The sequence below is a fragment of the Crocuta crocuta genome, unplaced genomic scaffold (assembly GCF_008692635.1).
Source record: "Crocuta crocuta isolate KB4526 unplaced genomic scaffold, BGI_CrCroc_1.0 scaffold333, whole genome shotgun sequence".
Lineage (NCBI taxonomy): Eukaryota > Metazoa > Chordata > Mammalia > Carnivora > Hyaenidae > Crocuta > Crocuta crocuta.
Genome location: NW_027532856.1, coordinates 617,803 through 641,168, shown reverse-complemented (window position 1 = coordinate 641,168; position 23,366 = coordinate 617,803). Strand labels below are relative to the sequence as shown.

At 38.5% G+C, this 23,366-nt stretch overlaps 1 protein-coding gene across 7 annotated transcripts in view; it reads right to left on the bottom strand.

The window, feature by feature from the left end:
• Positions 1–23,366, bottom strand: part of ACACA (acetyl-CoA carboxylase alpha) — a 270,686-nt gene that overhangs the window by 111,974 nt on the left and 135,346 nt on the right. For 5 of the 7 annotated variants that reach the window (XM_077745585.1, XM_077745584.1, XM_077745589.1 and 2 more), the window contains 7 exons: positions 23,146–23,259; positions 22,073–22,162; positions 20,194–20,312; positions 7,615–7,638; positions 4,800–4,943; positions 3,915–4,011; positions 2,890–2,997 (listed from right to left, as the gene is read on the bottom strand). In XM_077745585.1, the coding sequence (XP_077601711.1) occupies positions 2,890–2,997; positions 3,915–4,011; positions 4,800–4,943; positions 7,615–7,638; positions 20,194–20,312; positions 22,073–22,162; positions 23,146–23,259 (696 nt within the window). The remainder of the gene's footprint in view (positions 1–2,889; positions 2,998–3,914; positions 4,012–4,799; positions 4,944–7,614; positions 7,639–20,193; positions 20,313–22,072; positions 22,163–23,145; positions 23,260–23,366) is intronic. The other 2 variants (XM_077745586.1, XM_077745588.1) reach the window with 1 other exon arrangement.

Genomic DNA, 23,366 nt, shown 5'->3' with positions numbered 1-23,366 from the left:
ACTACAGCCAAGTCCTTCAAAGACAAGCATCAATAGCTATGTTCTGGCAAGGGAAGAAAATAACTTTAATAATGCCATGATTTAAAATCAAAATTGTTATTGCTTTTAAAATTCCACAAGTGGCTGACAATAACAGCAGAGCAACAGGATTCTGATTACATTGTAATAATGCGGGTCTCACAGCAAGTCCACAGCTATTACCCAGCGATTAGGCGTCAGCACCTGGAGAAACTCCATTTACACTGACTGCTTCAATCTCCTCCACAAGTCATTTACAAATATATGATCCTAATTTCTATGAGAGGAAAAAAGACATGCTGGGACTAGAAGATTATTTGGACAATTTGGATCAACCTATTTGATAGTTTAATGTGTGCTAAAAAAAAAAACTTTTTCTAAACTGCTAGGAGCATGATCATGAAGTGAAAAACAAAACTAGTTATTATTTCAGGTTTTTTTAATTGCTTTTCCTTCCTTTTCTTTTTATGTTTTCTTTTTCAAAACAAGGAAGTGAAAATGTCAAATATTCCTGGATAAGCACAGTATCTGATGCAGTTAATAGCTTCTTTAGGCTTAGAATGTCAGAAGAGTGTACCCTTAGCCTTTCGAAAAGCCATAGACAAAGATGCTGGATTTCTCTGTGCCTCAGTTTACAAGTTCAGTAAAGGAAAAAGGCAGTTTCCTATTGCCAGTTAATGTTACAAATATATGTAGTAAAACTAAAATAAAGAAGCCAGTAAAACTGGCTTTTTTAAACCAGTGTGTGATGATATACAAGACTTGGATTTGAGGGTAGTAAAAAGCCTAAACAATCAAATATAGGTCAAAACAATCAAATATAGTCAATTAGTGTCTCAAAACCTGGGAATAAATGGTCATAGATTATTCCATCAAGCAGCAGAGTCAGCAGCCACACACAACAGCAGGTCTCTTGTAGTTAAGGTTACCTTGGTCACTGGTCTCAGGTAATTTTATGAGGTCACTAGTCCAGGTCAAGAAGGAAGGTAAATTTCTCTTCTAAAGAAAAACTCCCAGGCATGTCCCATACTTTCACTTCTCTGAAAGTACCTTTTCCTCATCTTGGCCACTATAATCTCACAGTCAGTTTGTGTGCTGGGAGAGTATAATGGATTAAAGACTCATCTGAAACACAAAGTTACCATCTTTTCCTGAGTAGCTACTATCAGCATTACATGATGTGAATACCTATGGCACTAATTGCTTATATTGCTAAGTTAAAATTTAAAAAACATCTACTGAGCTCATTCTCTATAAGAAGCAGTATGAGTTAGGTGCTTTCTATTCAAAAGAAATACATGAGTGTTGTCATTAAGGGCAGCTGAAAAGAGGCGCTTTGGCATCTATCATATGTCACAGTGAAATATAACTGCAGATTATTATTTGAGCATGTCTAACCATTCCCTCCAATCAGACTATAAGCATCTTCAGGGCTAAGAATGTATTATTTACTAAAGCACCTAGATCTGTGACCCCTAGAGCTGGCATCACAAGCCTTAAATTCTAGTTTTTGGTATATCATCTACCAGTGGGTGATCAAGGGGCCTTAATCTACTTGAGCTTGAACTTTCCCCCACATGTACAATAGATAGAATAATTCCTGACTAATCCACTCCATGAGATTGTGATAAGGTGCAAATAAAAAAAATTATGTAGAAGCTCTTTATAAATAAAAAGTGTCATTACTGCTAATAAATGTATGATGACCAGTTAGAAATGCAAGGACGAAAAGTACATTTTAGTGAGGGCTACTCAGAGAAGGCCTCATGAAAGACGTGAAATTTGAGACAGCTCTTTTAAAAGGAGGTTGGAAGGGAGGAAAGGAAGGAAGGAAGGGGAGAAAGAAAGATTGGAAGGAAGTTAGTATGAGTAGAAAACCTTCCAGGTGAAGGCAACAGAAGAGATGAAGTAAACAAAGGTAAATGAGACAAAGACTAGATTGTGAGCCTTTGTTAATAGGATGATGTTAAATATCAAGTTACGGACGGATGTATCTTGAGGGTAAGAGCCACTGCTGAGTGGGAGAATACCTTGGTAAGGGGGCATTTTGGAAATTTAACTTTATGGAAGTGAGCAGAACTGAAGCTGGCAGGAGAACAAGGGGAACAGAAGTGGATCACAAGAAAACCTGTTGCCATGCCTCAGTTGTGAGGTAAGGGTTTGCACTAGAATGGTGGCAGTGAGAATTTAAAAACTGAGAGGAAAGAAAGGGTAAGAGACACTGTAAAGAGAAACCTCAGAGATCCTGAAGTCAGACTAGATGGAAATAAACAAGTACAGATTGTGGGTAGAGGAGTAGATTAACGGAATGGCAAGGAAAGGAAGAAGTCAATCATTCCCAAATGACTAGGGATAAAGGGTTTGGTTACTTGGGTTTGTTTTGTTTCTTGGGGGTGCTTGGAGGAGTCATAAGAGGTGAAGGAAAATGATGGAAATTTAGGTTTAAACTATGAAGTTTGATGTCAACAAGATAGTCAAGTGACACAGAAATGAAAGGAGGATGAAGTGTAACTTATATTTTCAAGGGACAGAAGGCAAGGACAGAGAAGGAAATTTAGGGAAATCCGGGCCTAGATTTGTGGAGTTAAGTCACCAAAGGAAAATATTTAGCAGGTGAATGGAAGTTCAAGACAGAGCTATGGGAAAGGTTTAGGAACACAACTTACTTTCCTTAAAAACATTTTGAATATTTGAGGTCTATATTTCTTGACATAAGATATTCATTATATACTATTAAATCACTTTGGAATTACCCCTACAGGCAGAACTATGTAAAAGACATAGCCATTACCAGTGATAAGATAAAAGGGTGGATAGGATACAGCAGGAGGAAAGTGGCCACCATCAATTTCCACCCAACTAAGGACTTACATTTTGTTGGGTAAACTCTCTGAACATAGCTGCCAGTCTGTCATCCTCAATATCACAGTCAGTCTTGATAGCCACATTCAGAATGTGAATTGGTTCATCCCTGGGGACCTGTAACTCAAGAACACAAGACAAAGAAATTAGGAAGCTGGTTAATATAGAGGCAAGGAGAAGTTACAGTACTTGGTAGAATGTCTGAAAAAGAGATACACCTCACAGGACATTCTGGTTTGCCCACTAGTATGAATAAGCAAATGGAAACCATTGACCATCATCCACAATGGAGGTTAAATAAAGTAAAACACCTAACTTTTCAAAGATAAGGTGGCAAAGGCATTAGCCAGAGGCAGCCTCAAATCTTGACTTGACATGAATTCAATGAAGACCACTGTGTCAACTTTTTCACCAATAAAATGGGAATGAAACCATTTGTCCCATTTCTTCACAGAATGTGAAGAAAAATGAGTGGAAGAAGCCATCTGAACATATTCTCATACGTTTCCTAACAATTTATCAAACAGTGGAAGGATCAAACCATGGGAAAATCACATCAGGAAAAAACAGAATTATTTGTTTACTGTGAAATGAAAAGAAGGGATTTAATAAAAGGACAAAGTTTTAAACAAAATACCTATTTCCCCCCCTGCTATCTAAAGTCTACCATTCCCTGAGTACTACGATAGCACCGTTCTGCAAATACATAAAACCATCACTAAGAATTAAAGCAACCACAGCTCGTGTCTTGAAAACAACATTCAGAGACTCGGAGGCCGCTGCAAAGGATATAGCTGAGTCTATCTGCTATTCACACTATGGATTCCAAGATTAATAGTTTGTTCTTTTTTAGGTTAGAATTTATATTCCATTTGTTCCCAAAAATATTTTGATGAGGCATATAAAATTAAATAATATAAAGTAGGGTAAAAAGATGAGTTTTTCCCTATAATGTTCCAAAGCCAGAAAGATAGCACATACTATAAGTCCTGTGTCTGAAGTAACAAAACAGTCTCTCAAAGGGAACACTATACCTTGTCTTCATCATACAGAGATGTGTGACCTGCTTCAGGGAACGTGGGGCTTTGGGGTGGGGAATCACAGAAGCAGCCCATCACTTCATCAAAGATCCTGAAAAATACCAGAGAAATGCCCACCATGAAAACCCAAGTGGCAGAAAACCTAAGTCGCAGGAAACTAATGCTGTCGTTGCCAGCCCAGTCCACAAGAAGAATCTATCCTACTCTGTGCTCAATAGTCAACTGAATAGAATCACCGTGGCTAGAGGTGACATGCAAAATTTCACCAAGTGGCAGAAATTAGGAGGATGGATTGTTTAACCTTTAATAAACCATATATATATATTTTCTTTAAAAAAAAAAAAAGAATGATCTACAGCTTTTTTGTTTTTTTCATATGTAAGCTATGAGCACCGCTGTCATCATCGGTCTTAAAGTAACAGAAAGAGCCTGGGACTGGAGCAGTGACAGACCAATGTAATTACCCCTCCCCCTAGGGTAATGCATCAGTATACATCAAGAGATAGATGCTGAATGCATTTAATCAAAAGATGTATCGTCTCTGGTGGGGCTCACTCTGGTGTTGTGTTTAATTTCTCCTGACATTTCACTCATCACAGAGCAGACAGCTTCTTCTGTTAGCTCCTAAGGAAAAGATGGTTTTTGTTTGTTTCTTTTTTTCTGACCAGGCTCATATAACAAGTAGAGGCTTGTAGAGTCTGAATAAGAAGTAGAAATGGTAGAACGTACACCTCTCTAAGGACATATACAGCAAGGGCTATATCTCTTTAGCTGGCTCATGGCTATTCTGGGAGCCTTTATTCATTTGGCAGAAATCAGAGACCCCAAAGCAGAGATGCCCATGGCTCCCTTTGCACAGACAGTTCCACAGTATCTTACCTGACAAAATCTTCAAAAGTCCGAAAAGAGACCATTCCACCCATCCGCTGACATGGTGGAGTGAATGAGTTGTCCAACAGCACATCGCTGACACTAGCTACGTGAGTCATGCCATAGTGGTTGAGGTTGGAGGAGAAGGACATTCTAAACAGTAATTCAATCAAGTACATTAGACAAGGAAGTTAGGAGCAGGACTGGGAGAGTAACAATAGAGAAAAGGAGCAAGAGAAAACTCTAAGGTAGGGTTAGGTTGTAGAGCAGATTTGGTTTTTTACCCACTGTGGACAAGACTGGCTTGATGGATTCACATTAACCCTTTCATTTCAATTTTACCCTACACAAGCTATTTTTAGCACCCCATAATTTCTCCAAATAAAAATCTTAGGATAGTGAAGACTTATATGGCAATTACAAGGACGCCATGGCATGTCTGATGAATGAATAGCACATGGGGTTAAAAACCATCCTGCATCTTCCCCTTCCCTAAAACATTCCTTCTTTTAAAAGGAAGAAAGCAAGCCAAGTGGGTTGTAACTAGGCAACACTTAATCTACCATAATTCCTAGAGAAAAATGCCGTTAAGTATTCGCAGATAGATATATGCATGTACAACAACAACTAAGTCATTTGGAATATTTTAGTAAATCATCATAGAAAACATTATTTATCATATAGAAACAAGTCACAGTCTATAATAGGAACTTTACTGAGGTATTTTCTTCTTCCTTTACTGGGCTATTGGGGACAGCAGTTGTAAGGATTATATAGCTCCTCCCTTTTTGTATATGTGCTGCTGAAGCGAGCACTAGCTCCTCCCTTTTTGAAAAAGAGACATTTTTCAACTCGAAATTGCAAAATTTCCTTTTTTATATTTAAACACTCCTATTCCAAAGTAAACATATCTTCATCGAAAGCCCTTAAGAAATCCTAGTGAGATGCAAAAGGGCAGAGCATGGGTCTCAAAATATGTGTAAGCATGGCAAACAGGTGCTAAATGGAGATGCTCCAAGAGAACTGTTTGTTCAATCTAAAAACATAAGGAGTCTGTATATTCCTTGATGTACCTCAGCAGTATGTACTAAAAAGTAATACTGGGAAGTATTTCCAAATGCCCAGTCAATCCGGACAGCCTGTTAGGAAGGACAAAGTAACAGCTGCCTTCAGGATTTGTCTGACATGTTACTGGCATACTGATCAGAAGCAAGTTCAGAACAAGGTAGGGGCACCTGAACTTTGGGGAGCTGCTCAAAAGTCTCCTTAAAGTGCACCACCTGCAGTGTCATGGGGGAAGAGAGGCAGCAATGCAGACTTGAGATCTGGGTACATACTGTACTCAATTCAAATTGTCATTATAAAAGGCAATGGAATTTTTCAGGGGATGGGAATGCTGCTCACACAGACTACAGAGCCTGACACTCCAGTTTTTATTCCTTTGGCAAATGAGGACTGAAAAAAGCACTTCATCTTCTGATAGTACCAGAGAATGGAAAGGCAGAGTGGGAGAGGAAACCACTGATACCATGAATGAAACAAAACACATGAAACACATCAAGCAAGTCTTATGCATGGTGCTCACTAGAAACTGGGATTCAGAGTTGTATGAACTCAGAAACGCTATCATCCTCTTTTCTAGGATCACCAAACATATTTACTAAAGGAGCAAGTTTGTGAGGCATTGTATCTTTTTCTACCTGCCTGGCATTAGACGGGAAAGATAAAAGGGTTCCACTTAACACTTGAAGGGAACTCCCTCTGAATAAGCTAACAGGCTGTGTTTGTGGCAAACATGGGGTTAAGTATCCTTTTCACTGGACTGAACCCCAGGGGAAATCCACTGTTCGGTTTCCCCCACTACTATGCTCAGGAGCCAGGGCATAGATCTGGCAGGCAGGAAAGAACCAAGCCCCCTCTCCAAGGGCAGACATAAAGACCAAACCAAAGCACTCCCTTTTCTTTCCCCATCCAAACTGAACTCTAAAAGCTATAATCAGTTTTGATTACTTAATATTTAAAGGGAGAGGAACAAAACAAATGTAAGTCTATAAATATTTCAATGTAGAGAACTGATCATCTAGAAAGAACTTGCCACCAACTTGCTTGCTGCTTTGGCATTTTGTAGATTCAATTCCAATCAGAACTGCTATCCTCTCAAACTTGCATTGTGTTGCCTTGCTTGGCTCAGAAGCAGGTGGAATCAAAATTACCAAAATATCACATGTTATATATTGGCCTAGAAACTTCTTCACAGGGCTACACACATCAAAGACTTAAATACACTTTTCAAATGTTAATCTTGTAAGTCTGAAATAAAATTTGATTTTCATATCATTGTAACACTTTAGAAAAGTAACTAACAAACTGATAAAACATGAGATCAGCTATTTCTGCATTTGCATTCTGCTAAAAGGAGACGCAAACTCGAAACTAAAAATTGAAACAATTATGAACAATTTGCCAGGGGAGGAGTAACCTTAAGGGTCTCCTCTGAAAGCCCCACACTAGGTAGAGAAGGTAGCAAAAGATGTTTATGGCAGAGCTGAACAGCAGGCAGACAACTCCCCTGTCATATATAGCTAGGTGGGGGGGCTTCTCCATACTGAGGCTTTCCAAGTGTTGCTTTTTGAACAGCTGAAGAAAAGCTGAAGACATGTTTTCCAAACAGAAAGAATAATTTAGTATGTCCAAAGAGGAGCTCAGGACTCCCTAGCAGAAGACGATACTTGTCAAATGTAGTGTTAATTTATTTCCCTGATTTCACTAGTCTAAGTTACAAAAAAGGTGCTTTTAATTGGAAAAAAAACTAAACATACAGTACCTGTTAAGCGTGGGGATGTTCCCTCTGTAATTAAACAACCACAGTTAGTTACTGGTAGGTTAGTGAAAGCCATAATAAAAGAATTGTCAGAGCAGTTACAGACCGGACATGAGGAGCTCCAGCCTGGCAGCTCTGGCATTCAGCAGACATAATTAAGTGCTCATTACCCTTCACCCCCCAGGGTGCCTACAAAGAGGCATGCCTCCTGACCTACCTCACCACAGCAACTGTTGATGGAAAGGGTCAAGATAGATTTACTGTGGATTTTTAAAAATATGTCTATTACAAAAAAATAACGCAGAGTGGTGATTAAAACACAGCCTCATGAAAATTAATTTAAGCTGTATGGATATGGTATATTAAGCTTCAACATGAAATGTCATTCTTGACAAGTCTTACAGAATCTTCTTTCTTATTCCTATTTTACTGAAAATTTAGTAAAGAAGTCCAGAGAAGTTGATTCCACAGCCCCTCCCACCTTAACTGCTTGACTGGGATATGAGATGAACTTATAAACTCTCCTCCAAAGAAAAGTAGCTGGGAATCTAGATTTTTTGGATTTTCTTTTCTTGGATCTAGATTCCCAGCTATCTTTTCTTACACCCCTTTAACCACGTCTTCCTCCCACAGACCAGGGAGGCGAGGGGTGGCGGGGGTGTTGGAAAGGAGGATACTCGGTACTATGGGAGCTTAAAAAACTGAAAAACATGCAGAAATGTAATGATAAATGATTCTATGATATACTTTGTTAAAAATCAAATAATCTATACTTTTTAATGATTTTAGGGTAATAATGACTTTTTAAGATTGTTGAAAATTCAAAAACTCTAGGCCTCTCATAAATAAAACCACACCTAAATTTGGCTAGCCATAGAATTTCCTGACCAGGTACTTATCAAAATTATGAAAAAAAGTTTAGGGCAAGAATGGAAATTGTAAGGCAAGTCTCCTGCATTCTCTTTAGTCTTTGCCACCAATGCTTTTTTTTTTCCTTTCCCTTAATTTGACGTAAGTCATTTCCTCAACTGAAAAAAATAAAAGGAAATTCTTATTTTCAATGTTAAAAGGGCAAAGTTATACTTCCCACCCACAATTTAGGAGTACTGTAAGGGCATTGATTGGTTGATATCTTAACCTTCTAACATTCTTTTATCAGCATTTAATCATTGTTGGGGTTTTCTGGCACACACAGGACTTAATGGGCAGAACATAGTGGGTGGTGCTGATGATATGTGGGAAGGAGGAGAGAGGGAGGAAAATGATGCACTTTCCATGGCAGTGAAAGCAGCAGAATAGACTGAGCTGGCCATATAAATAAAATGCTGTGACATATCACTGCACACAAACTGTATACCTCATGTGATTTGTGAGTAGCAATGCTCTTTGCATCAAACCTGTATCACAGAGCTAATTCATAAGGCAGCAAGAGCAACCTCTGAGTGCAAAATCCTGTGCCTTTGCTGTTTGGGTTCTTTGAGCCTCTCATTCAGGGGAAGGGCTTTCAATTTACAAGAGATCCTTAGCCAGCAAAAAGTATGCACAGGTTCTAGAGCAGAGGGAGTTGTAGCTAAGCAGAAAACTAACAGTAAAATGCTAATGAGAATATAGGAATGTCTTTCTTTTAAGACATCAAGGATTCTAAAGAAAGGACCACCTGCACAGTCTCCTACCATGAACGTCAATTCAGAGAGAAGAATCCTACACCCGAGGCAATCTCAGGCTCCATCTATTCAGGTTTCTGGAATTCAGAAACCAGTATAATCTCTCTAAACTGTTAACCAATTTCTTAAACTATAAAATGGTGCCACTGCTTCTGTAGCTACACTCTAATCCCTTATGGAGTCTTCACAGGATGAGGGCTAAGTTTTCAGGAGAAAAGGGCCTGAAATGAAAAGAACATCACCAACCAAAAGCCAGCCCTTTTTCATCAGCAATTCTCAAGCTCTCATTGGGAGCCCCCTGCTGCTTTGTTATAGGAACCAGGCACCATCTACACAGTATGGGGTAAGAACAAAAACTCCCAATACCTCCAGTTTTTAACAGAAGGGCCCCAACTCAATCATACAACAGATAAGTAGAGGCAGCTTATCCTCTTTCACAGAATAAGAATCTGTAGGGCTGTACAGGAGATGAGCAGGGAAAGAAGGATGAACTCTATCACCATGTAAACAATTAACCAGGTCCATAATCATCGTTCATCTATTGTGTTACCCTTACATTGGGGATATTTGCTCAATTTAAGAATATTACCAGTATGGGATACTGCACACTACTGTGACACACTATAAAGTAGAACCATGGTCTACATAAAGATGAACAACCAAGGTAGAGACTATATGAGTCAAATATGCTATTTATATAGCTTTTAATAAGATAAAAACTACCACATTTCACTGCATACTCATCATGCAAAAATAGTCAAACTACTCAATCTCTGATAAGGCAGTCATCTGCATTTTCAAATACATCACTTTTCATTACTACACATTTGCTGTTTAAGTTTTTGGACACACTTATAATAGATCTTCATGTAGTGTTTTAATAAATACTGGAATCATTTTCCTTCCAGCAGATTAGTTCCATTTTACAGATGTGATAACTGAGAAAGCAAAGGGAATATTTTCCAAGGACATTGCTTAATATACTATCATAAACCAAATTCTATACATTTTCTCGCCTGTTCCTGAGACTAGCATTCCACTTCAATTTAGACTAAATTTAAAGGACAAGAGAAACCCTTTGAATTCTGAGGTTCTTGGCATTACATCACCTCTGATTTTATTGATCTGCCTGCACAGAATGGCTGGAAAGCTTGCTTCAATATGAATGCAAAGTCAGAGTTGCTGTCTGCTAGCTGAGCCCTCTTTATTTAAGGAACACTGACTTCTCTGAAGTCACAAGTTCTCTCAGCCTTTTACCATCTCCCTTCCAGCTGAATTTCATTTTGCTCAATTCCAGCTGGCCCTACATAAATCTTTTATCATATAAAAATGCTCCCAATTCTTTCACCTTCTAACTTGGGGGGTGGGGGGGAAAGACCCTATATGAAAATGACAGGGATGCATGCAAACAAGCAGTGGTTACATCAAGCTGTGACTGAAAGCCAGTATAGGGCAAATCTTTTGAAATAAGGCAGCAAAGCAGAATCAGAAGAGGTCGGCTGAATAACCTACTAGCAGTCACTAACAGCACTACCATAGGAGAAAGAGCAATTTGGCTGGCTGTGACCAGTGGTGGTCTCCTTGTGTGACTATATTTCTGCAGGAGAATCCAAATCAAGAGCTGTAAAACACATCTGAACCATGTATTTCTATTTGGCATCTCCACACACACACACACACACACCATCCCCTTGCAGTTCAGATGCCCTGATTCCACAGTAGAGCTTTAGTTTACAATAAAATGATCATTGCTTCATTCATTTGCAGCTCCTTCAAAGCCCCTTCTTTACTCTGCTGGAAGATTTTGCTCTTTTTGAAACAAGTATGCCAAGAGAGCTACAGCATATTACTGTTGCCTGCTGTATAATTAGCTACAAACCCACAGCACAAAACTACAGGGATTTACAGGTGCCCTGGATTCTGCTTTTCCTTCCCCCTGGAATCAGCTAGTCTTCTTTGACAAGAAGGGACCTTGGGCTACCTTAATGATATATTGAGAGTTTTAAACCCAGCTCTCCAATCTTAAAAGTCTAGAGTGCCAAAATAACACAGCAGAGACTAGAAGCTGAGCCATGGATACAGGAAAGCACTATGGTAAGCACTTAAACCTGCTGAGAAACTTCTCTTCAGTCAGATGCTTGCATCTTATCAGCAGACTACCCTGAATGAAGGAAGCAAGCACTGTAGGATTTTATTTATTTATAGCTCATTCTGGCCTGCTAACTACAACCAAGTGCTCCCAGTGCTAAAAAATGCTACAAGTTGGATAACTTTTGAGTGTCTCAGTAAAATCCAAAGAACAGTCTAATCTCTGGGTGTCAGAGATTATCAGAATTCTCAAGAATGGCAGCAGGCTGCTCATTAGTCACAAGGAAGGCTTCTGATTTCTAAACTTCCTCATAACCTTTATAAGAAGGTTCAGAGGCCACCACTGACAGCTAAACACTGAAGGTGCCCAGCAGCCTAAACTGAGTCATGACCAAAACCTGTGCTTTCATGGGAAAGAGAACACAGCCAACCTCTTCTGGATGTGAAACATAAGAAACAAAGTGCTTGAATTAAAATATTATAACATAGAAGGCCAAGTTCAGAAGGAGCAAACAGCAGAGAAGGTGCAGTGCCAACATGACTTAACTAAAGCATGAATTTCCATCTAAGAAACAGGTGGAAATAAACACCAATAGCTCCTCACCCATTTATATATGTACAGAAACATAGAACAAAGTATACTTCTATCTCCTACATCAATTTTGATGCTTATTTGAATCGCAGATTAAAAGTTAAAAAAAAAAACTATCTTCACAAATGCGTATTATTTATGAAAATCATTTGTAGTTTTAAATTTCACACTCTCAGATTATCATAATATGCACAGCCACAGAGTTTAAAGGATAATACTTTACATCTGTTTGTATGAATACAGCTATATTCTAAAAGATCAAATACACAGACTGACTGAAAACTTATTTGTTTACAGATTATTCTGAGTTACTTAATGTGCCCACAGTTAAGTAAAATTCTAAATGTCAAATGATTCCATGAATTGTCGAAAATAAAGACTTTCAGAATGATGTGTTAGTTTAACAAGATATTCCATCACCAACACCAGAGAATGATAAACTAGGGTTTTGGAATGGGAAAAAAGATACACACACACCCCCTAGGGCTCTAAACTCTGAGTGTTACTAGAGGAAGGAAGAGAAAAGGAAATGCTGAATGATCTAGTCTGAGCTCAAGGATCAATCCATGTAAAATACTGGCTGAATTCACTTAAGAGCTGGGCTGATGGAATCTCAGACAACAGAAATAAATCCTACAGGTCTAGATAATAATAAAATGCTCTTTTAGTGCAGACCAGATGTCCTGACGATTCCTACACCAAGAGAATGACTGAAAAAAACTCACTCACTACTTTAAAAACAATTGCTAACTGGTTACAAGGCACCTTTAAAAAAAAAAAAAACAACACCTAAAAAACCCAGGGATACATGGTTGGCTCAGTAGGTGGAGCATGCAACTCTTGATTTCAGGGTTCTGAGTTTGAGCCCCACGTTGGACACAGAGATTACTTAAAAATAAAATCTTTTGTTGTTTAAAAAATGCTTATTTATTTATTTTCAAGAGAGACAGAGAATATGAGTGTGTGCTGGGTGGGAAGGGGGTTGCAGAGGGGGAGAGAGAGAGGAGAGAAAGGATCTCAGGCTCCACACTGTCAATGGGAGCCCAATGCAGGGCTTGAACTCACAAACCGTGAGAATCATGACCTGAGCCTAAATCAAGAATTGGATGCTTAATGAACTCAGCCACTCAAGCACCCGAAAAATAAAATCTTTAAAAAAACTAACATTAACAAAATCCCCTCCCCTCAAAAAAAATTCTCATACAATAAGAAATAGGCTTTATTTTTTTCCTTTTCTTTCTTTCTTCCTTCCTTCCTTCCTTCCCTTTCTTTTCCTTTCCTTTCCTTTCCTTCCTTTCTTTCCTTTTTTTTCTTTCTCTTTCGAGAGCAGGGGAAGGGGGAGAAGGGTAGAAGGAGACAGACTCTTAAGCAGGCTCCAACACTCAGTGCAGAGCCTGACATGGGGCTTAATCCCAGGACTCTGGGTTCACGACCTGAGCCAAAATCAAGAGTTGGACCCTCAACCAGCTGAACCACCCAGGTGCCCTGAAAATAGCCTTTAAATCTCAGAAGAAACACAAAGAAATACACACACACACACACACACACACACACACACACACACACACCACATATATAGATTTCCTATTATGCTTGAGCCAGGAAAATCTCTGCAGTTTCTGTTCAAGTAAAGGGAATTTAAGAAGAAAAGGGTATATTTATACCAGAAGATTCTCTGGGTAAAGCTCTAATAACTGGATCCTCTGGTTAGTAAGACCTATAGATGTCAAAAAAGTTGCAACTACAGCTCCCAGAAAACACTTGGAAGTCTTGGGTAGAAGATCAAGAAGAGAACATACCTTAAAGATGTTTTTAATTTTTTTTTTTTTTTTTGAGACAGAGTATAAGTAGGGAAGGGGCAGAGAAAGAGGGAGACACAGAATCCGAAGCAGTTTTCAGGCTCTGAGCTGTCAGCCCAGAGCCCGATGCGGAGCTAGAACCCACAAACCGTGAGATCATGATCTGAGCTAAACTTGGACACTCAAACAACTGAGTCACCAAGTTGCTCCAAGTAGATAACATACCCAGCCTTGACTGAAGCCTACTTAGCAGGAAGGATGATTCAGAAAGTCACAGAGATTAGAAACTGTTCCATCATCTCCTTTTTTAAAAATGTGTATTTACTTATTTATTTATTAAATGTTTATTTATTTTTAAGAGAAGGGTGGCTAGGTGGCTCAGTTGGTTAAGCATCCGACTTCGGTTCAGGTCATGATCTCATAGTCTGTGGGTTCGAGCCCCACGTTGGGCTCTGTGCTGATAGAGCTCAGAGCCTGGAGCCTGCTTCAGATTCTGTGTCTCCCTCTCTCTCTGCCCCTCACCCGCATGCTCTCTGTCTCTGTCTCTCAAAATAAAATAAAGACATTAAAAAAATAAAGTTTTAACAGAGAGAGAAAGAGAGGGAGAGGGGGGAGAGAGAGAGAGAGCGAGCACGAGCAAGAGAGGCGAAGAGAGAGAGAATACCAAGCAGGCTCCACACTGATAATGGATAGCACATAGCCTGATGTGGGCTTGAACTCACAAACTGTGAGATCATGACCTGAGCTGAAATCAAGTCGGACACTTAACCAGCTTAGCTACCCAGGTGCCCCTCAGCTTTTGTTCTGTTTTTATATTGAGAGGAGTATTAGAAAAAAGCCAATGGTCCAATTATACTGAAATATACAGAAAGTAAACCTCAAGCAAAAGCTTCAGTCAAACAAAATGAATAAGCCCTAGAGATCTATCATAGAACACTGAACCGAAAGTCAACAATAACGTATGGTACACTTAAACATCTGTTAAAAGGATAGATCTCACGTTAAGTGTTCCTTCCATAATCAAATAAGTTCTGAAAGTCTTTGAAAATGTCAAGCAATACAAAATTCCATGATGAATTTAAACAAAAATAAAAAAGACTTAAACAAAAATAAAAAGACCAAACATGTTGGCCATACACTAACTGTTCAAAGGGTGTCTTCTCCCTTCTTAGAGGCTGTTCCACTTATTTCCAGTGGAATCTGTGTTTTACCTACTGCTCTAAAAATCAAAACATGTACCAATGGGATGGGTCTTCAATGTAAACAGTATCTAAGGTGTTTTTGGGAAAAAATACTCTGCTGTCATCAGTTTGCAGAGAGCCATGTTTCATCTCAACTCATGAGGGTTAAATCACTAGTCAAAAACAAAATGTAAAAATGGAATTTCACCAGGTGACACATACCCAACAAGAGACAGTAGTCTTGCTTTGATAATATAGCTTAGAAAGCTGCTTCTAAGGATTGCTAGACAAAGTTAATCTACTACAAATGAATGCCTAGCTAGGAATGTGAAAAACAAGCACCAGGAAAGAAAATTCAAAAACTGGTTTAAGAATGTATCTGCTTTCTCCCACAAGAATTTTTGGTTTGTTAACCCCAACTGTGAAAAATATTGTAAAATTCTGTTTTGCGTTGATAAGTAAAATATGTATATTCATATGCCTGTTCTCTGTTCTCATTGAGTAATTTTCAAAAACTATTTACTTGTTTATTTATTTTAGGGAGATAGCAAGCAAGCAGGGGAGGGGCAGAGAGAGAATCTTAAGCAGGTTACATGCTCACCATGGAGCCCAACACGGGGCTCGATCTCAAAATGGTGAGATCATGGCGTGAGCCAAAATCAAGAGATGGATGCTTAACCAATTGAGCCACCCAGGCACCCTTCATTAATTTTTAAAGTATGCATAAAATATTGTAGTAGAATATCTACACTATCAGATGTGGATAATTCTGTAACTAGTAAGAACAAGAAACCTAAGAATAAGAGGTATTTGTTTTTTTCTTAAACCCATCCCAGGGGTACTACCATTAACATAAAATAAAGAGGGCTCAGTATGACTGTCCTAATTAATTTTTGGTCTAGAGCTGAGCTGCCCATGTGGCTAGGTAGTGTTTGAATTAGGGCTAATCTGTATTGAGACATGCTGTAAATGTAAAAACACACTCTAAATTTCAAAGACTGAGTATGAAAATTATCTCATGAATAATTTTTTATTACATATTGAAATGGTATTTTGGATATGATGGGGTAAAGAAATTGTTAAAGGTAATTTTATCTGTTTCTTATTACCCTTTTAAATGTGGCCAACAAAAACCTTAGAATTACATATGTGGCTTGCATTGTATTTCTACTGGACAACGGTCTAAGTAGCAGTGATTCTTAACTGCAGGTGCTTATCAGAATTATCATAAGAGCTTTTTAAAAAAGTGGTTCCCTGGAGTCTGGTTCAAAATAAAGCAAAATCATGGTAGTCAGCACTTAAAAAATATTTCCTAGGGCGCCTAGTTGGCTTAGTCAGTGGAATGTCCAACTTTGGCTCAGGTCATGATCTTATAGTTTGTGGGTTCGAGCCTGGCATTAGGCTCTGTGCGGACAGCCTGGAGCCTGCTTCAGATTCTGTGTCTCCCTCTCTCTCTATGCCCCTCCCCTGCTTGTCTCCCACCCCCTCTCTCCCTCAAAAATAAATAATTAACATTAAAAAATAAAAAATATTTCCTAAATAATTCTGAGACTCATTAACTTAGAGGTAGGTAGACACAATTGTGTCCTTGAGCTTTACAAGCTCGGGACTGGAAGTGACACTGGTAAATTGTCTCCTGAAACTTATTTCTGTAGAATAAGAAACAATATGCTCATTGCCTGCTCATTCAAAACAATAAGAATAGGAAAGAATACTACTACTAAAGCTGGAAAAAAAAAGTTGAAACTTGCATCAAAACTAGCTAAAATGAAGAGACCCTAGAATTCTCTTATAAGATGAATAGGTCTATTATATAATAAAGAATTTGACAGGCTTTCGTTCCTGCTTCCTAGAAGAGAAATTCTAAGTCCTTGGATTTCTCAAAAGAAACCGAAGTATCTTCATTATTCACGAGTCCCTTGGATTACATCTAAGTTTAAGCTAATAGGTGTGGCAACTCAGGACGAGCTGCTCATAGAAAGACCAACCTTGTGATTAGAGGGTTGGGGGCTTTGAGCCAGCTGGACCTTTGGGGAGGGGAGAGAGGTTAGAGATTGAGTTTAACCCTGTGGTCTGTGATTTGATCAATCATGCCACTGTAATGAAATCCTGGTAAAACCTCAGGACACTGAAACTCAATGGAACTTCGTGGTTGGTGAACACACTGAATGCTAGGAGGATGAGTACCTGATTCCAAAGGGAAAGAATGGGAAAGCTCTGTGTTCAGGACATGCCTAAACCTTACTCATCTGGCTGTTCCTGATCGGTGTCCTTTATAATAAAACTGTATTCATAAGTATAGTGCTTTCTGATTTAAGTTGTTCTAGTGAATTATTAAACTGGACAGGCTGATGGGAACCCCAAATTTGTAGCCAGTGGTCAGAAGTGCAGGTGGCCTAGGTACCCCACTTGTAGCCCCAACATTTTAGTGAAGGAACAAGCCCTTACTTGTGTTACCTGATCTAACTCAAGGTGGATAGTGTCAGAATTCAATTTCAATACACCAGTTGGTGTCAGAATAAGGTCATACCTTCAAATTGTAACAAAAACATTTGTAAGAAAATATAAAATCTTAAAAAGCTAAACTCAAGTAGCAAATCTATGATACGTGGAAAGGCTGTACTCTAAAATTGAATATATCATTCTGTGATTAAATCTGGTGGCACATTTTATATTCCTAAACTAACAAAAGGACTTTACATCTAAAAAGGCATTGAAGCAATTTTAACATTTTTTTGGTTTTCACAAAGATTATTTTTACCTTTCCTCCTTTATTTGTCCTTATGTTCACCTTCCATCTATGCTGCTGCTACTAACACAGCAGATTATAATTTTATATACACATAACCAAGAAAGACTAGAGACAGAAAACAGGATCAGATCACAGTTCTGTTCAAGTCTGATCTTTGGCTATAGGGATGTGTAGACTTCAGATGCTGGGAGGGATGAATAACCACATTTTGAAGCCATAACAGGAATAGCCAAGATTCATACCCTTGAGATGGAAAGCTGAATAAGATTTCTTAACTAACAGTTAAGAAGCATTTCTCTTATTTTCCAGTAGACTTTCCTTCACCAAACTGGAAACGTATCCTCAAATAACAAAGTAGGACAGGGAGAGCAATTCAAAAAGACAAGGGGAGCAATGAGGAGGGAAGGAAATCTGAAGCGGCTCTGCAGCCTGACTACAAATCACTGCCCACAGGGAAGAGGCAGTAGAAAGCAGGAAGAAAAGGAGAATGTCCTGAGAATTACAAAGAGCATTAAGTATAGCATGTAGTTCTCTACAATTATTCAAGGAATGCGAGAGAAGAAAGAAGACTGAGCGCTGAGCCCATGTGTGCTGTGAGTACCTCACCGCTTGCTGAAGGACAACCATTCGTTTCTAGAAAATGAGATTCTGAAATCCATGGAGGCAAAAATGTACCGAGAGATGCTTGCTAAATCAAGGATATATGCTTTTCTCTGCCAGCCATAAGGTATTTTTGAGGTAGAGATGTGAAAGGATCTTCTGAGACAAAAAAGAGAAGTACTTTTTCTGAAGATGCAACCGCTCATCTGCTGACCTCTGCTAGATCAACAGTGGCATCCAGTGGCCAAAAGTCTCAGCACAGACTTCTTTGTCTCTAGGAAGGGTTTCTATTGCTTTGGGTGAAGTGGCAATTCAGAATAAAACCATTTCTGTTGTCTATAACTAAGGATCCCCAAAGACATAGTACTTTGTAATACAAAGTGAAGAACCAAAGGCCATAAAGAAGAAATGGAGGGGGGCGGTTTAAGATTGGCTGTGGTATTTATATTTCCTGTGGTATCACTAAAATGAATGAAAATACAGGAGGGGATGAACATATGTGTGGTTGGGAGTCTTAGGTTTTCACTGCTTCAGAATACTTTAAAAATAAATCAGTATACAAGATATTCTTATTTTAAAACCAAAGAAAAACTGCAACAAATTTCCACATGCACATTTTATTTCTTAAAGGGCTTAGGAAAGAAAAAATAATGGAATTAGCATGGCTTAGTTAAACAGTTTACTTAAATTTCAGTTTACATCTGAAGTGTGATTTTAAAAACTGATTTGATTTTCAGCTGCTAAATTTGGGTGTCTGTTTTAAGGGAAAGAATGAAATTGGCTCAGGTATAGCCTTAACCTATAGCAAATATATAGAAAGGAAAAACATTCCGCCCAAGATATTTTCATGTTCCAGCTGCTGGACTTATACTGCTAAAAAAGCGATTTTCTGGCAGTGTTCCAGAAAGTAAAATGACAGTATATTCTGACTTTAAAAAAAGAAAAGAACTAATTTCCTCAGTGACATAATACAAGCAAACATGAATGATGGAGTAATCTTAAAATTTTTATCTTACTTAGATTATACTTCATCTCTCCAGGTCAAAGATTTTTTTAAAAAGTGGGTACCAACCATCAACAGATGAATGGATCAAGAAGATGTGGTTTATCTATACCATGGAATACTATATGGCAATGAGAAACAATGAAATCTGGCCATGTGTAGCAACATGGATGGACCTTGAGGGTGTTATGCTGAGCGAAATAAGTCAGGCACAGAAGGACAAATATCATATGTTTGCACGTATAGGAGGATTAGGAGGAACTTGACGGAGGAACAAGGGGGAGAAGAAGGGGGGAAATGGTGGGGGAAAGGGAGAGAGGCAAACCATGAGAGACTCTTGAATGCTGACAAAAACTGAGGACTGATGGATGTGGGGGGGAGGAGGGATGGGCATGGAGGAGGGCACTTGTGGGGATGAGCACTGAGTGTTATATGGAAACTAATTTGACAATAAACTATTTGTAAAAAAAATAATAATAAGAAAATAAAAGTATCCCCTTCCTTTTATAATTAAAAAAAAAAGTGGGTACCAAGAGGTTCTTCTCTCATGATTTAAATCTGTGCATTTTTGGGGCACCTGGGTGGCTCAGCCCTTTAAGCATCTGACTCTTGATTTTGGCTCAAGTCATGATCATGGTTCATGGGATCAAGCCCCATGTGGGGCTCCATGGAGCCTGCTTGGGATTCTCTCTCTCCCTCTCTGCTCCTTCCCTGCTTACACACCTGTGCATGCTCTCACTCTCTCAGAATAAACAAACCAAAAATAAATGAATAAATACATTTATTTTTTGCTCTGTTTCTAGCCAAAACCAAAACCCCATGGAACTGTCATATACATTACTCTCTTCAACTCTCCTCATAGAGATGTGGCTGGCTCAGATGCACATCCCAGCTCAAACTCACCTGTTTGGATGAGATGTGGGCAGCATGAACTGGAATTCCACCACGCAGGTATTGTCCTTAAGCTGGCGATGCTGTACGCTGTTAAGTTCATAGGCAATGTAAGCCCTTCGAACATAAACCTGGTTAAAAAGTAACCTTCAGTAAATATACTCCTTCAGAAACAAACTAAGAGATGGTTAGCCAGGAAAAAGATAGTCTTGAGAAGAGGGATGCAATGAAGAAGAAGGCTCTGTACATAAATAACTTGCTTTAATCAATAAAGCTGCAGTCTTAGGGGCACCTGGGTGGCTCAGCTGGTTGAACATCCAACTTTGGCTCAGGTTATGATCTCACAGCTCATGGATTCGAGCCCCTCATCAGGCTCTATGCAGACCACTCAGAGCCTGGAGCCTGCTTCGGATTCTGTGTTTCTGTCTGTCTCTGCTCCTCCCCTGCTTGTGATCTTTCTCTCTCTCACAAAAATGAATAAACATTAAAAAAAAAAAAAACCTGCAGTCTTAAAACTACATCCATGACTATAAATGAAAATAAAATTAGCCTGCCTTGTCTGGACACCCCTGGCTGGGCCATAAACCTTTCACACTAACCCAAACTTGGGGAGAAGGCTTCATCATTAGTAAAAGAGAGCATTATTTCGGTAGAGGATAAAAGCAAGCAGTGAGAAAAATGAAAGGTACTGATCTGAGCCCCCTGAGGAGAAAAGGCAGAAGACAGAAACAACTATTGTACAGTTCAACTCATTTACTATCTTGTATCTTTGTTTTGTTGTCCCACTACCCCAAATTATTTTAGATTATTTATATCCCTCAAACCCTAGGCAAAAGCAGTAAGGCATAATTTGATATAACATCTCAAATATACTAACCTGCCTCAAGAGTTAAGAAATAGCAACAGGCTACATCTCAACAAAAACCATTAGTGTGACCTTGTGCACTTCACAGCCAATTTGCCATGCACATAAAATGCTATATGGGATTCTATCATCATGTGAGGTATATAAGGAGATTTCTCATTAAATGACATGGAAGCACTCTAAGACATTTAGATATTTTTAAAAATTTGGTATTTACTGAGTAGGATATGTTACATTCTATCCACAGAATCCAAATAAAAAGCCAAAGGAGCTTGCAACAGACTGCAATGATGTCATATTACATAAAATCATCTAGAACACTTTTTTTCCATCTTCAAAAAACATCTACTTGGCAATTTTACAGCCATTTTCAGGGCCTGCAATTTTTGTGCTTAATGAAGTAGTATGCTGGAAACAAGAAAAGACTTTGAGCCAGATTCACCTGGGTTCAAATGCAAACCCTTCTGCTTATTATCTATGTAAATGTGGACCAGTCAGAGTCAACCTCTCAGAGTCTCACTTTCTTTTTGCTTCATGAAGTAATTGTAGGGTTAAATGAGAGAAACAGTAAAGCACCTAAAACACAGTTCATCATATGTTATTACTTTCTTTCTCATGACAAAATATTTCAATAGAGCTGCTTAAAAATTCAGAATATAACTAAAATCCATTTTATTTTGCCCAACTCACAAAATGGTACATGTTCTGGTCAGCCATATATTTTTCATTTATTGTTTTATAAGGAACCCTAATTTATTCTGAAATGAGAGAATTCAAATACCTGGAAAGTAAAGACTATTGAAAAATGCTGGCAGCTATTATCCTGTGATTGGAGCCCAGAAGTGGTGATTAGTTCAGCTGAAACACTTGAGTAAAGCAAGCATTTGTTTCAAAGGAAAAGAAGACTCTACTCTTTAGCACCAACCTTAAGGCCAACGAAAAAGGACTGATACATTAGCCAAGTGGACAGAACAAATCAGCTAGAAACCAAGAAAAAAGTGATACCATATTACTCTGAAAACTCACCTCCAGAGCTGCCATCCTCACTACCTGGTTGCTGTGATAGAAGAAATTTGGTAGAACATCAAAAATAGATGTTTCAGACAAGATGAGTTTCTGGAAGGTACAGAGACAGGTTAAGCCATTACATCCAAAAGGGAGCAATTTCAGTGGACGATATTTAGCATTTTGAAGCATGTAGAGATAGTAACCTAAGAATTCTGTCTAGGAATGTCATGTATGAACTCACCTTCTTTGTGCCCCAGCTTCCTCAGCTACAAAATGGGGGTGTGGTGGGGGAGGAATAACACCTATCCTCATGGGTCTGTTGTGAGCATTAGAAGAATTAATGTATGTAAAATTCTTAGAATAATGCAGTAATGCATTATATGTTAATATTAGTGTTAAAGACCATAACTAACATCCTTTCTGACATACATCTGTGCTCAACTTCTTACTGTCTCAGTCCTCCACTATGGTAAGCAACAGATCCCAGTTGAAACCCTCTATTTCAACTATGAACCAAATAAACAAAAATATCCTTTCCCCCTTTCTAAGTTCCCCAGAAGGAAATCTGACAGAAAGCCTGAAGATTTCCTTGGCTAGACAGACCAATATTAGTCTTATTTACAGGTAGAAACACAAAGTCATTCCTGAGAAAGTGGTTCTGTCTAAAAAATAATAGTTAAGGGCTTTCCAATTAATAGTAATATCAGCCAATATTCTTTTATAAAATTGACTCTGTATAAAGCTTACTAGTAAGTATTATAATGAAATAAAACTTAAATGACTTAAGTGGCTTTGCCTCTAGAAGACTAACAACTACATGCTAATATGTCTGATTCAAATACTAGATATCAACTAGTGCTACCACTTAATTCTAGCCTAGAATACTTTCTAGATAAAAAGTACAAGAGGTAGAGACTTCATTTTTAAGCTAAACCACAATTCTAATAGAATATTTTATGAAAACAATAACATAAGTATAAATCATTTTATAAAGTTAGGCATGAAACTTCATTACAAATTGATTAATTGAACCGGGCTTAGGAATAGAGAGGACAAGAGTGCACAGTGGTAGACAATGGCTTTATGTATACCTGCAGGTTCTCAATGCAAAACTGATGTCCATACATGTCAATAGCTGAAAGGAAGATAGACTCTACTTGGTTATGGCGAAGCTCATACGATGGCAAATGGGAGGCAATAAGAACCTAGAGTGAGAGCAAAATAAGAGGCATAAGTTCCTGAGGGAGTGATTATTCTAGGCTCCTATTAGGCAGCTCTGATACAAAAGCAATAAATATAAATCTGTAAGTGC